Below are 13,611 nucleotides of genomic sequence, written 5' to 3'. Positions count from 1 at the left end.
ATTACACGTAGACAGATCTAATTAAAGATGTGAACACACCAAGTACACACCCTGAGTACATTTGAGAAGTGAGCATGTTGCAGACAACATTTGTGTTAACATGAATCCCAGCCTCTGTAATTCATGTGTCATGTGACACACCGAGATCTCAGTTGACTCCAATGTAAACCCACTTGTGGTGCATTTAGACGCTCAGTGCAGAGTAGCGGTAAAATAACAGTCAGAGTATGAGGTTGGGGTTAGGGACCAGGATAGGACTGAGGTTAGGGTTAAGGTAAAATATCCACATTAGGCTTGGTGGATAGTTACTGTGCGTAAGGCGACGCCGAGAGATGTGACAGAGCGGCATTATATGACACTCTCGTAATGAGAACGGGCAATCACACCACATATTTTCTATTTTTACTAGCATGCTTCGAATGGGAAAATTCTTATTTAATTGTAAAACTATTTACAACACAACACATTGATTTCCGAATCCCCTCTGAACCCCTCCATGTCTTTCGCTCTCTCTCTTCCACACACACACACACATTTGCACAGCATTCATAGTGAGGACACTCGTTGACATAATGCATCCCCGAGCCCCTTACCCTCATTCATCTTAACCCAATTCTAACCCTAAGTTGTTTGGTCCTCACAAAGAAGCCCACACAAACACACACACATGCATGCATGCATGCAGACGGGCTGACAATGGACCTGTCTGTCACATTCAGACTGGCTAACTATGACAACACATCTGGTCTCTGCAAACAAACGACGTACGTGGCTCTTTGCACGTAGAGCGGGGCGGAATAAGATGCGATCACATGTCACGGGTCACACCACATGCATATATAGACAAAATTCTATTGCCAGTTGTGAACTGACGTACTCTGAGCAGTCCACTTGTGATCAGATATCACAAAAGGCATGTTAATGCCAGGTATAACCTTGGCCTGTTGTGACCTTGGACGTGGCATCTTTGAAATTAGGCTTTGGAAAAAAAGGGCTCCCTCACACTCATACATATCCATGAAAAGAGCAAAGGGCTCTTTGTGTCTCTCACCAGAGGAAGAAAATACCTCCAAAAGTCAGACCACTTTGTCACAAACACAGCATGATCTCGCTCCAATCACTGTGGCCCACAAATCAAACTGTGGCGTCAAAAGGAAAAAGCTCTCCTTTCATTTGCAGCACTTACTGTACAAGAACAGTCACAGTGCCTCCTGTAACATGAACACTAAATATAATAAATCAAAGAATATTCTTCATTGTGTTAGTCTTGTCTTTTATTCTGTATGTGAAATCACTGGTGAGTGCCTTCAGCTGTATCTCCTCTCCTTTCCCCCCTTTTTCAGAATTCGCTCTCAGAGGTGCTCAGTAAACTTCAAGCCAGCACTCCCCACTTTGTGGAGTGTGTGAGTCCCAACGCCAGCGGTCAGCCAGACAGTTTTGACAGCTTCCATGTGTCCACTCAGCTGCAGTACATTGGGGTGCTTGAGATGGTGCGCATGATCCGTTATGGATATCCTGTGCGCCTGTCCTTCCCAGGCTTCCTCAGCAGGTCAGTGCGATATCAGGTTGTGCAACTTTCATAACCCATTCACTGAAGTTATTGTTCTCTGTATGCTGATTAAGATTCACCTAATATACTTTGTTAGTTTGTTATACTTGTTAGTGAATGATGATAGGTTGTGCCACTGCATAGTTACACAACACTCGAGTGTCCAATTTGCCTTATCCCCAAATCTGCTTGTGTTTGGACTGTGGAAGGAGAGCCCAGGGAAAACCCACACACACAGGGAGAACACTTTTATACATCTCTGGGCGAAAGGTTTTAGGACACTCCCCTTTTTTGGTAACAATTTAGGTTCAGTAAACAACCTCAAGTAACAGAGAAAGGGGTTAAGGGGGTGAGTTAAAACCTGAAAAACCATGTTTACTGTTATAAGCACAAACACCCCCCTCTCACCTGATAGGCTGGGATAGAGTAGTGTGGCTCTATCTGAGCCCATTTAGAGCCACAGCTGAGAATCAAAGAGAGTTGGATTAGAATCACTGACAACTCCTTTAACAAAGGATGACAAACTGGTCAGGTGGTCATCCAAAAATCAAAAAATGTGAGAAGAAAGGAAAAGTTGCCTCACATAGATGTGCACAATCTTGAGCTGGTTTGGGATGAACTGGACATAAGGCGAATGCAACATAAATGTCAAACTATGTATTAAAAAGATAAATGTATTATATTTAATTCAGTGAGAACATTCCTTAAGTCCTTGTTTCTAAATTCAAATGCAATTCATTTGTTGTGTTTTACTTTAATTTAAGAGACATTGGAACATTTCATTATGTACAATTTTAAAACGGCTTCATATAAATAAGGATGTTCTACATCTGTTGACTGGTGTGGACACCAGAGCAAATGGATACACAGACATTTACTCTACAGGTCAACACAGTCATATGCAGGCTGACAGATTGGCATTGACAAGTCACAGTAACCTTCATTGTTAGAAGCACACTGAAACCTTGAATGGCCTTTTTACTGTATTAAAGGAGTCCACTGTAGCAGACGAATGTCACTATCACATTTCCCATGTCAGCCTGACACTCATTACCCCATCAGTTGTGGTTAAGGTCACTATGTGCCACTCTTGAATGTTAGCTGTTAAAACCACCTGTTTTTAACTCTGTTCTTGGCTTTTCCCTTTCATCCAGTTGATTCACTCCTTCTCTACCTCACGGGCCATTTTTAGTGTGCCCGCCTTCTTTAATTTTTTTTGTTGAGATGCAGAGAGAATGGTGTGTTGCTGTCACATCACCTGTATTTTGTTTCATGATCTGTCCATCACTATTTCTCTCCCTGTTCTTCTGATTCTGAGAACCAGTGGAAAACTGAGAGGATTTAGCTCTCTCTCTCTCTCTCTCTCTCTCTCTCTCTCTCTCTTCCCCACTCTCTCTTTCACATCCTTAGTTTGTCTCTCACCCCCCCCCCCCCTCTCTTTTTGAGGATAAAGGGATTAACACAAACATTCCTGCCAGATAATAAGAGAGGACAAAGCTGGTCACATGACCCCCTCCTCCTCCCAAAAAGTTTCCACTTCTCTGCTGTAAACATCATCAGGTCACACACACACACACACACACACACACACACACAAACACACAAAATGAAAGCTCCAAACATCTCTTGTCCCCTTTTTTATTTGGATAAAACCGGATGAATCAAGATCTGGCTGATTATTATAATTAAGAATTCTGAGCATTAAGTAGCTAAGTTTGAATCAATTGTCAAAATTGAATTTAGGTTTTTAGGTACCAGCAAACAAGAGTCGGTTATGAGTGTCCGGTTATTTCTGTTTTGCCAAATTAGTGTTTCCTAATAAAGAAAATATGACACACTCATAGTACCTGATGCTGTGGAAATGAAACATACACAAAGTGAAAGAGACACCTGTGTAATAGGTTTTCATGAGGGCAAACATGAGCAGATAATTGAATCTGGAGGTGTAGGCCCATGTCAAATAGTAAAGTGAATCCAATACATTGTGAAGATAACACTCATTGTTAAAGCTGTAATTGAAAGATACCTGAGGCTTTGGTGAATGCTGTTTGTTAAGCCATATATTTGTCTGAGCATGTGTGTGTGTGTGTGTGTGTGTGTCTCGGTCGGTGAGTGACTTTCTTATATTTTTTTAGGCAGCCATGTGTTGGGCGATAATCTCTCTGTTAGTAGCAAGTGTGACCAGCAGATAACTGAGCATTACAAGCAGCAGCTGGCTGCCAAAAAAGGGAAACTTAACCGTTGCTGGGCTGGGCATAAACCAGAGCATGTGAGGTCAAGTGTCTGTGTTTAGTTTTCCTGGATCTCGTCAGACATGCAGCCGGTTACAATGATTTTTATTGTAATATAACTCTTGTCTGAGATTCCAGGCTGGTTTCCAGAACCTCTGTTACGCATTACCATAGTACCTATGGATCCTGCAGCACTCCAGATGTGCTTGAATCTGAAGGAAACACATGACGACTGAACAGTTCATTGTTATTTGATAGTAAAATATTCACAATGTGGGCTGAGAAAATTATAATTTTTTACAAAACAAGAAGAAACTTGCTCCAGTTGGTGAAGTGGGTGGATACTTAAACTCCACCACCATGAGTGCCTCTTTGAAGTTTTCCTCCATGGCAGCTGTGTCTGAAGTGGAGAGGAAGCAGAAATGACTCAGATGTGGACAAACAGGCGGTGTGGTTGTAGGGTGGTTACTCACTTATTCACAGTTTCTACAGGTTGAAACTAGAAGAAACTAAGTCGTCATCCTCTTGTTTTGCAGAGGCAGCATTGGTGTTGTGGTGTTTGGCTGGCAGGGGATCAATGCCTATTACTAAACTAGATATGGAAATGTAAGCAGTTAATGGATCAAGGCAACAGTGTGATGTCAAATCCTCTGGTGCAAGTGACCGAGCACCATGATCAGCACTCTGGACAGCAATAAGGGACAGAATCCTGTGTCTTAGGCTGTGCTCACAGGTCATTTTGTCACCCGAGATTACTACAAAATGAAAAAATGGCTGTAATGTATGTAGAAACGCAATGTGGGCAGGACGTAGAACAGAATGTTCCCTACTGATCCCTGGGCAATTTAACTGAAAATATGATTTTCTTTTGCAAGTTACTGAAAACAATATGATATCAGGAGTGTAGATGTGGGTAACTGGACTTGCTTCAGTTTCATCGTCAAGAGAACTTAAGCACATCCCTATGCTTTGTTTTGTTTACATTTACTGACCATAAGCAGCAAGCTTAGTCCCAGGTGACTGGACACATTACTCAAGACTACTTTTGAGTTCATGGAAGGACTATTTCTTCCAGTCTGTGCAGCCAACTAATATTACTGAAGCCAGTCTGTTGCCCGAACACACAGACATGAATTCTTTACCTCCTCATAAAACAACAAACAAGCTGAAGCCTCAAAACGTTGTGTTGCCAGGACTGGCGACTGTGGTTTAATTACAGAATTTCAATTCATAATTCCGCTTTGTATCAAAAAAAAAAAACAATTAGACTACTTTTACCTGAATCAGTAACGCATTACTCCCCATCAGCGGTTTGTGCGCACACTGTGTTTGTGTTTGTGGTGTGTTATGGTCATACAAATGGACCCTTTGTGCGTGTCTGTGTCTGAAGTGTGTCCCTTTTCTGCCGTTCATACATTAAGACCATGCTTAACTGAAGAGGCTGCCACTCACAAAGACACCAGTCAGCCCAGCCCAACTGCCATTCATGTCTTTCTCTCTCTCCTCTCCTGCGCAGACAGAACCGATGAATGAGAGAGCTGCTTGGAGGGGGGGGGGGCTGCATTGCTTTCGTCAAAGGGCTCTTTCTCACTCCATTTTTCATTATTTCCTCATGTGCTGCCCTCATATGAACCACCATTTTCCTTTCATTCTCTCATTCTCCCAATTATTTTTTTTCTTACTTTCACTGGCTTCGTTTCAAGTCTTTATCTTTCCCTCTGCCTGTTTCTCACATACACACACGCGCGCACAAACTGTCTCGATGCCCTATCCTTTTTTACTCTTTCCATTTGCCACTTTTCATAACAGGCCCTGGCCCTTGTCTAATCAAAGTGACAGGCCAATAAATCAGCCATTAATCTTGGGGTTGCTATATTCTTGTGAATACAAACACGCACGATTGTATAGGAAACACACACTTGCACAGTGGAACCGTGCAGCCCAGTTCATGATGTCACAGCGGCCGCCCAAGGCGAATTTCATTACTGTCCTGCTAACCAGAATGATTGATGAGGAAATCTATTTTACTGTTGTTTTTATTTGTCTTTTATGATACACTGTGTGTTTTGTAGCCAGGTTTATTTGCTAGCAATGTGTAAGGTCAAATACTACCACTTATTCCTGTTAATCCCAGGCTTCCGTGTGTGTGGCTTTCCTCACCTTTATGTGCACCGTTAGAAATACTGTAGGGTAAAACAGAGAAATTTGGACATGTCACAAATGCAGCTCGCGAGGTCATATTACCTAAATAGCTACTATCAAGTGGGTCCTCATTATCACCTCTCAACACACTCATTTGTAGGCCTATTAAGTCACAAACAGAAGAATATCCCTCAGCCTGGAGGTGAATATCCATGACCGAACACAACTAATATGTCTTGAAGACATGACAACTAAAAGTTCATCTGAAGAGCAGCGTAACAGAGGAAGTGAGTGGTTACATTTCTAGATTTCTTCTCCCATGGCTTCATCACCAGTGACGTTCAATAACAGTGGTCACTGATGGCCATTCGGTCACAGAGAAGTCTGTTAGTGCCCTGTAGCCTTCCACTTCAACCCTTATCGAATGGGTTATTTCATTTCTTTGACTCCTCATGAAGCCCCCTTGGGTCTTGTAAAAGCAGTGGCCATCGATGGTTTTCATATCCTCATAGGGAAGGTCATGGGTTTACAGAGTTCCTTTGTGTTTTATGGGCTCAGGGGGACGGCCTGTTTTGTCTGCAGGGCTAGTATTACCATACAGAGAGCAGGTTAGAGAGAGTTCAGACAGACCCCGCTCCTGCAAATAAAATATGTCCCGCAATCACACGTGATCCTTTACTCACCCCTGGCAATACTGGTTGCTTATGCGTCTTGTCAGATGTATGACATCCTCACATTGAGAGCAGTCGAGACAGAGCACTGACACACAGTACACTGAGCAACAAACGTGACATTTTGGTATTTGTAGAGTATTGGTCCTGATCGCTGCGCTGGCAATGTTTGAATAGATAGGAATGATATGTAATAGAAAATTGCACTGTATATAGATTAATTAATGGAAACAGATAAAATAATGACTAAGTGCCAAGAAAGGAACAAGAGATTATATCCCACAACAGGAATAATAATGGCATCCCAGAGCCCAGAGATGAACATTTAGCATGATTTATTAACTCTCAGGATTTACATTTACACACATTTTTGCAGCAAGCTACCTTCCAAAGTGCTCATCTGACCATTAGGGAACAATGTAAAGTTCAGCGTCTTGTCGGAGGATACGTATTGTGCCTAACACTTGTTGTGGAAAGTAAAAGCTGTGGATCAACAAGTCTACTACCGTATTTGCCATGTATTTGTATAAGTCCACCGTTGCCCCAGCATAAAATAATGATTTGAAATTGTAAATTGCATTAGTTCTACGTTTTCTTGTGTTAGTGATATTTTGTCAGTGATGTTTTCATCTGGTTCTGATGCTCTGTAGACAATGGGGAGGGAATTTGTCAGCCTGTTATCCATCACAGGTGGTAATGCTCTAGTCAAAGCTGCACAGTGACACACAGGATTACCAGAGCCAGAGTGACAATGTGGACCAGAGCAAATGGATGATTTCAGGTCCTATTTGCTGCCATTTACACAATTTTTATTAGACTATATTTGCAATAGAGACCAGGATATTTCATAAATTGATTAAGTTCATAATGTCTCAGTTCAATTATATTAACACTTACACACTTTGTAGTGGTTCAGTCTGTTTGAAGCAGGAGAAAGTCATTGCTAAGCCATTTCTTAAGCTATTTTCTGTCACAGTACTAATCCACTCATGGCTACATATTCAGAATTCAGACGATATATACAATTGTCTTCTGTTAGATAGACACACATTTGTATCTCTATACCTTCTATTTGTAAATTCAGTATCAACGTAGCTCACTTTGCTTTTGTCCCCCCTCCAATCCAAGCACAAACAAACCACTGTCTCCATCCAGCTGACCATTCATGGCAACCGTTGCCTAGGGCAACTCCAATAGGAACAGATGCTGTTCTGGCTGCTCTGCTGTATGACCCCCGCTGACCTTTGAACCCATTGTTTCTGAAAAGGGCGGTGTCGCCTTGTCTCGTCTAAATTGTTTCCATTTGGTGCTGCAGCTCTAATGTTCTCTGTGTTTCAGATATAAAGACCTTGTGGTCCCAACTTTGGGGGACAAGAAAAAATTGTCACCAGAGGAGAAATGCCGCTCAGTTCTGCAGCAGTCCAAACTCCAGGGATGGCAGGTAGATGTGTGTGTGTGTGTGTGTGTCTGTCATGTGTCTTTTTCGGCCTCCCATCAATAACAAAAGATTTGCCAAATTACTTAATCCCTGACCCTCCATTTGAAAGATCCCATGGAATCTTTGACAGGCCATTCCAGCTGTCCCACCTCATCATAATTCTTTCCACGCAAACGCGCACACAGAGCAGCATGGATCCCTCCACACACCCCCCTCTCTGTCTTGTCTGCCAGACTGCTGTTGTGTCTGAGTGTGCGACCCTCCAGGTCACATCAGCTGCTGCCTTGCACACGCATAGACTCTCTTCTACAATGCCCTAAAGCCACCTTTTAATACAGCTCTCCTCTACACACACACACACACACACACACACACACACACACACACACACACATGTCACTCCAACAAGTAGCATGTGTTGGATTGAATAGTGTCCGTCTGTGGAAGTATGTCACCCCCACAGTGCTGTGCATCTGGTGTAGAGTGACCTCTGTCGTTCCCCAAAGTCCCCCTAAGTTCAGGAAGTGAATGTGGTGTTAACATACAAACCCACAAACTCTACACCCAGCAATTGCCCCCATTGCTTCACTTCCATGTCGCACATTCTTCTGAGAGCTTTTCCTACAGAAAGCAGTCTCACAGGGTCTGCTGGCCACTCCCAGAGGCAGATGATGAAGGCAACGTTGTGTGTTACAGTACTTTTGTGTAAATATTTGACTAATTACTTCATCATACCATTGTGTGTGTGTAGATGGGCAGTAGTAAAGTGTTCCTGAGGTACTGGCAGGCAGACCAGCTCAACGACCGCTGCTACCAGCTTCATAAAAAGATCATCACCTGCCAGAGGGGTAATTAAACCAAAATATGTTTGTTTTTGTTTTAATAACCCGCTTTCCTTCTCTGACATCCTTGTCTGCCTCTGTCTTGATCTATCCATCAAATCTCAGTGGTGCGCGGCTGGCTGGCCAGACAGCGGGTTTATCGCAGGCTATCATCGCAGCAAAAAGAGGAGTGCAGCGTGCAACATTTCCTGCAGGGGGCAGAGGACATGGGGCTACGGACCTATGACCAGTTGGTCATCCAAAATGCATCCGATATTGCACGAGAGAGCGACCGATTGCGCTGCCATGGCAGCAACTACAATCGAAACACTCTCAGCAGCAGCCCGCCACTTGGTGAGAGGCCTGAGCCAGTGGGTAAAGAGGAGGATCAGCCTGTCAGGAGGTAAATTAGCTGTAAACACCTTCATAGCTCACATGCCTTCATGCAGATATGCAGACGAAGATGTCTGGATAGAATAGTCAACTTATATAGACGTTAAATAAAGACATTATAGATATTAATATTAGCCTGGGTCCATACGTGTATTCAGATTACTTTCAACCCTAATTTCATGAAAATCATTTCAGTCGTTTTTGAGTAATCCTGCTAAAAGACAGACTGACAAACAAGCAAAAAAAATAAAGATAAATGTGATTGCATTATTGATGGTAGCATTATGTAGCCTGCAAGTAATCAATCTGTAGTTCCTGTCATTCACAGGATTTAAGACTGCGGGAAAGAAACCTTTCCCTTTATATATTGCATATATACTGCATGTTGTGTGGTGTCCCTGTGCCATGTAGGCTTTTAATTGTAAGTTTCATGATGGGTAGTTGGATAACAATCGTCGTTATCAGATTGTATTAGTATTGTGTTTCACCTATGGAAAGCTATCCTTATCGCCACCTTACCTCGTTCTTATATAACAAGCGTGGGGGAAATGGAACCGCGGTGGAGGATTGGGTTAGACGGGAAACAAAACAGGTAGCAAGCAGCTCTTTAGATACGGTGCTAAATAAATTAAATCACTTTCCTGTTTGTGTGGCATTGTTTACCTTACTACCTAAAATGTAGTTTTATTGATTTCCGCACTAATGAACCTGGAAATATGTACATGTGATACATTGTCCTTGTGATATGTAAATGCAACATCTGCTGCTAGGACAGCATATAGGTTTGCTGGCAGGCCTCTAACTAGAGCAAGAGTGTCAGTGGGCAGACAAGGAGAGGTGTCATAGTTGCTTATATATAGAGGGGATTAAAATGCACATAAACATTTTCTGCACAAATCTGCATAAATGCACAGAGTTGTTCAAACTCAGCACATTTTTCAGCAAGATTTTAAAATCCCCCCTCCCCCATCATCTGCACACATGGCTGGTCAATCCCCACAACACCCCTTTGCAATCATGGAACCAACAGATGGCACACTCAGATTAGTGGAGGAAATATCAAACTGGATATGTTGTCAAATTACTGCCAAGAGATTAAATTTGAAGCATAATCCCTTTGGTCTTTATCCCCCAATTGGCCTCCTTAGCTCACATTTAGTTTGACTATACTAATGATATTAATCGGAGAAATAATTGCATGCAAAATTGTTCCCTCGGCTTTGTCTAAGATATGAAATAGTTTATGGTCAAACACAACAAAAAAACACTCATTATTGTAATCTTCATACCCATTTGTAGGGTTGTGGAGAAAAGTGGGAAAGTCCACGAGGGCCTTGTCAGTGGGGGCAGTCGAGTTATTCGCCACTATCGGTCCAGCTCAGTACCTATTCCCATCGTCATGGAGACAATGACCTATTCCTCGGCCAGTCCACCCATCAAACCAGCGTTTCAACAGGTAGCTCATACCAGTGAGGATGGCGCAGGCGGGGGAAGTCTTTCATCTCCTCGGAAGCAACCTCCTCCCAAACCTAAGCGGGACCCCAACACCCGCCTGAGTGCATCTTATGAAGCAGTTAGTGCTGGATTGGTGATGGCAACTAAAGAGAGCCCCACTCCAGAGGGCCACGGTTCACCAGCTGGAAGTCCCCCCAAGTCCCAGCTGTCCCCCACAGACCCTGCAGGTATGTCTCATCTACTGGTCTTCAGAGGAAATAACAGATGGTGTTTTTTATTGCTTCAGTGCTTTTGCTTTCTCTCTATTTATTTGTTGTGTTTCAAATTTCCTCAGCTTTGTCCAAGCCCCGCCCCCATAGTGATGACTACACCACCATGAGGAAGGTTCCACCCCCCAAACCAAAGCGCAGTCCCAATACTAAACTGACAGGCTCCTATGAGGAGATCAATGCTGTAGCCCCCCACCTCAATCAGCTGCGTTCCGCTGATGTAAAGCTGGCTTTGTTTTCCCGTGCAGGGGGATTTGGAGGGTTTGGTGGTTTGATGCAGAGAGCAGCCTCCATTGACACTCCACAAGGGGTAGCATTGAGCCTGTACCAGGGTCATGACGACGAGGATGTGTATATAGAGATGTTGGGCTCCCAGCCACGGGCTCGGAGCCTCCAGGAACCACCTGATAGTCCAGAATTAGCTGCTGATTCAGAAGCCGTCTATGAGGAGATGAAATATTTCCCCTCTGAAGATGGTGGACCTCCTGCCTCTGTGGTTACCAAGGCAGCAAAACTGGAGGCTTTAGGCTTGAGCTTGGTAGGATTAGGCTGCTCTCCACAGAATGGAGAGACCAAACGGTTGGCAGCAGGGGTTTGTGCTTCCATGGACATCGCTCATTCACAGAGCACCATGTCCACCAGCAGGGCCCCTAAAGCTCAGCATGGCAAAGATGGCAGCTGTGACATCCCTGCTCCCTTTCCCAACTTGCTCCCTCATCGCCCACCTCTCCTGGTGTTTCCTCCTTCCCCTGTCACCTGCTCCCCTGCTTCAGATGAGTCACCCCTCACTCCTCTAGAGGTTAAAAAACTGCCAGTGTTTGAGACGAACCTGAACTACGCTACTGGCCCAGACAGCCCCCTGTCCCCACAGTATGCCCGCCAGAGGGCTGACTCCTCCCCTAGCCTCACTGTCCTTATGCCAGAGAAGAAGTCTACACCGCCACTCACCCCTCCACCTCCGCCTCCTCCTCCCAGCGCCCCACCTCCTCCCTACAGACCTCCTTCCCACTTCCCTTTCCCACCTGAAGCCAACTTCCTGGCTCTGACACGAGCAGCATCTGTCACAGGGAGCTCGGACGCACAAAGGGCAGGTGGGGAACCACTGGGGAAACCACCTCCTTACTCCCCAGTGAAGATGTCTCGCCCTGAGCCTCGAAGAGCACACTCATGCTCCTCCTCTCCCCTGCTATTCAACCCAGCCAATGGCAGACCACTGACCAGCCCCCTGGATGAACTGAACACTCTGTTCAGCTCTGGACGCAGCCTGTTAAGGAAGTCCACATCTGGCCGGAAGATGAGAGATGGAGGTCTGTCAGTAATGCTCATACATGCATACATACATACTCATTCACTCAGTTACACACAACCATAACACTTGCAAAGAGAGATTTAAACATTTCTAGAGTCTAAAATTAGCTTTTTTTTCCCTCAACATTGTTTTCTACTTAAATTGTTTGATAGTCGACTAACAGTTGAGTTTATTTGAGTGAAACCATGCCAAAGCACTGACATGTGAATCTGATGTGAATTTGGCGAGGACATGATTTATTGGGCACTGGGTGATTACTTTCTGTACCACAGGAGTGGTGTAGGGCTGTACTGTAGGTAAGTAATAAACCCTTGTTTGTCTGTGCGGCTCTGTGACACACAAGCTATCACATGACCTTAAATGTACCAGCATCCAAAAGCCTTCATCTATAAATCCTCTTCCGCTCGTCGGGAAACGCCTCACATTAATGCAGGCGTTGTAACCGGCTACCCTCTTTGGTCCACTGGTGGCAGCCCATTCATTACAGCCTCCTGTGCTGTGCCCTTTGGTTGCTGCAGCTACCTTCTAGCATGTTAGCAAATGAGCAAGCAGGTGAAGCCTACTTAGCATCACACTGCACTCAAAGTACGACCCGGCTGTGTTATCGCTCTGTGCAAAACATGCCAAGCACACACAGACTCTCTGACACTGATGCAAAGGTTGACCTTTTCAAAAGGAGGGCAAGCATATGTCTCATATGATAAATTAAGTTGGTGCCTCTTCGGGTCACAGGGTTCGACCCCTCAAGAAATGACTTACCTGTTGTATTTATGAAAGTGAATTTCCAACTGAAGTGTTGAAAAAGCAGTGGCCCTTCAGAGAAGGTAGAAACTGTGTTGTTTCGTCGGCTTCCTTGAAGTGTATTAGTTGTGGCTGGGTTAATAATACATGAGCAGCAGCATTATGAGGACGGGCATTAAATATTTAATGGCTCACTCATGTTCTGCAGAAGGGAGTGTGACTGGCCTGTAGCGGCAAACAGGACATCCTGGACAATTATCTAGTAGACAAGTTAGAAAAATTACAAACGAGTGAAAGTGTCAGCTACAGTTGTCAGTAATCAGTCATGTTCCCTCTGTGGCGTGTTGTTGCTGTGGAGCTGCATAACTTGTATAAGACCCACTTGTGTCATACGTCAATAACTGTAGCAAGTTCAAGGGGCAGGTAGCTGAACTCCTTATAAGCGACTGTGTGAAAGCAAGTGCACATGCTGACGAATTTACCTCACATGACTTCTTGCACTTGACTCTTCTTGTGCACCTGGACCTGCGCAGGAAAAAAAGTGCTGTCGTCATGGAAAGAGTTTGTGTGACAGTGGAACCTGGTGCTTGGG

At 44.2% G+C, this 13,611-nt stretch overlaps 1 protein-coding gene across 6 annotated transcripts in view; it reads left to right on the top strand.

Moving 5' to 3' along the window:
* The window catches only part of myo16 (myosin XVI), an 89,572-nt gene that overhangs the window by 67,046 nt on the left and 8,915 nt on the right, over positions 1–13,611 (top strand). For all 6 annotated transcript variants that reach the window (XR_009239805.1, XM_058623151.1, XM_058623149.1 and 3 more), the window contains exons 27-32: positions 1,344–1,549; positions 7,932–8,034; positions 8,783–8,879; positions 8,979–9,255; positions 10,545–10,927; positions 11,035–12,276. Coding sequence is in view for 5 of the 6 variants with exons in the window: in XM_058623151.1 (XP_058479134.1) it covers positions 1,344–1,549; positions 7,932–8,034; positions 8,783–8,879; positions 8,979–9,255; positions 10,545–10,927; positions 11,035–12,276 (2,308 nt within the window). In the remaining variant the exon portion in view is untranslated. The remainder of the gene's footprint in view (positions 1–1,343; positions 1,550–7,931; positions 8,035–8,782; positions 8,880–8,978; positions 9,256–10,544; positions 10,928–11,034; positions 12,277–13,611) is intronic.

Source organism: Solea solea, chromosome 2 (assembly GCF_958295425.1).
Source record: "Solea solea chromosome 2, fSolSol10.1, whole genome shotgun sequence".
Taxonomy (NCBI): domain Eukaryota; kingdom Metazoa; phylum Chordata; class Actinopteri; order Pleuronectiformes; family Soleidae; genus Solea; species Solea solea.
The sequence above is the reverse complement of the archived record's forward strand: the minus strand, read 5'-3'. Positions and strand labels throughout refer to the sequence as shown.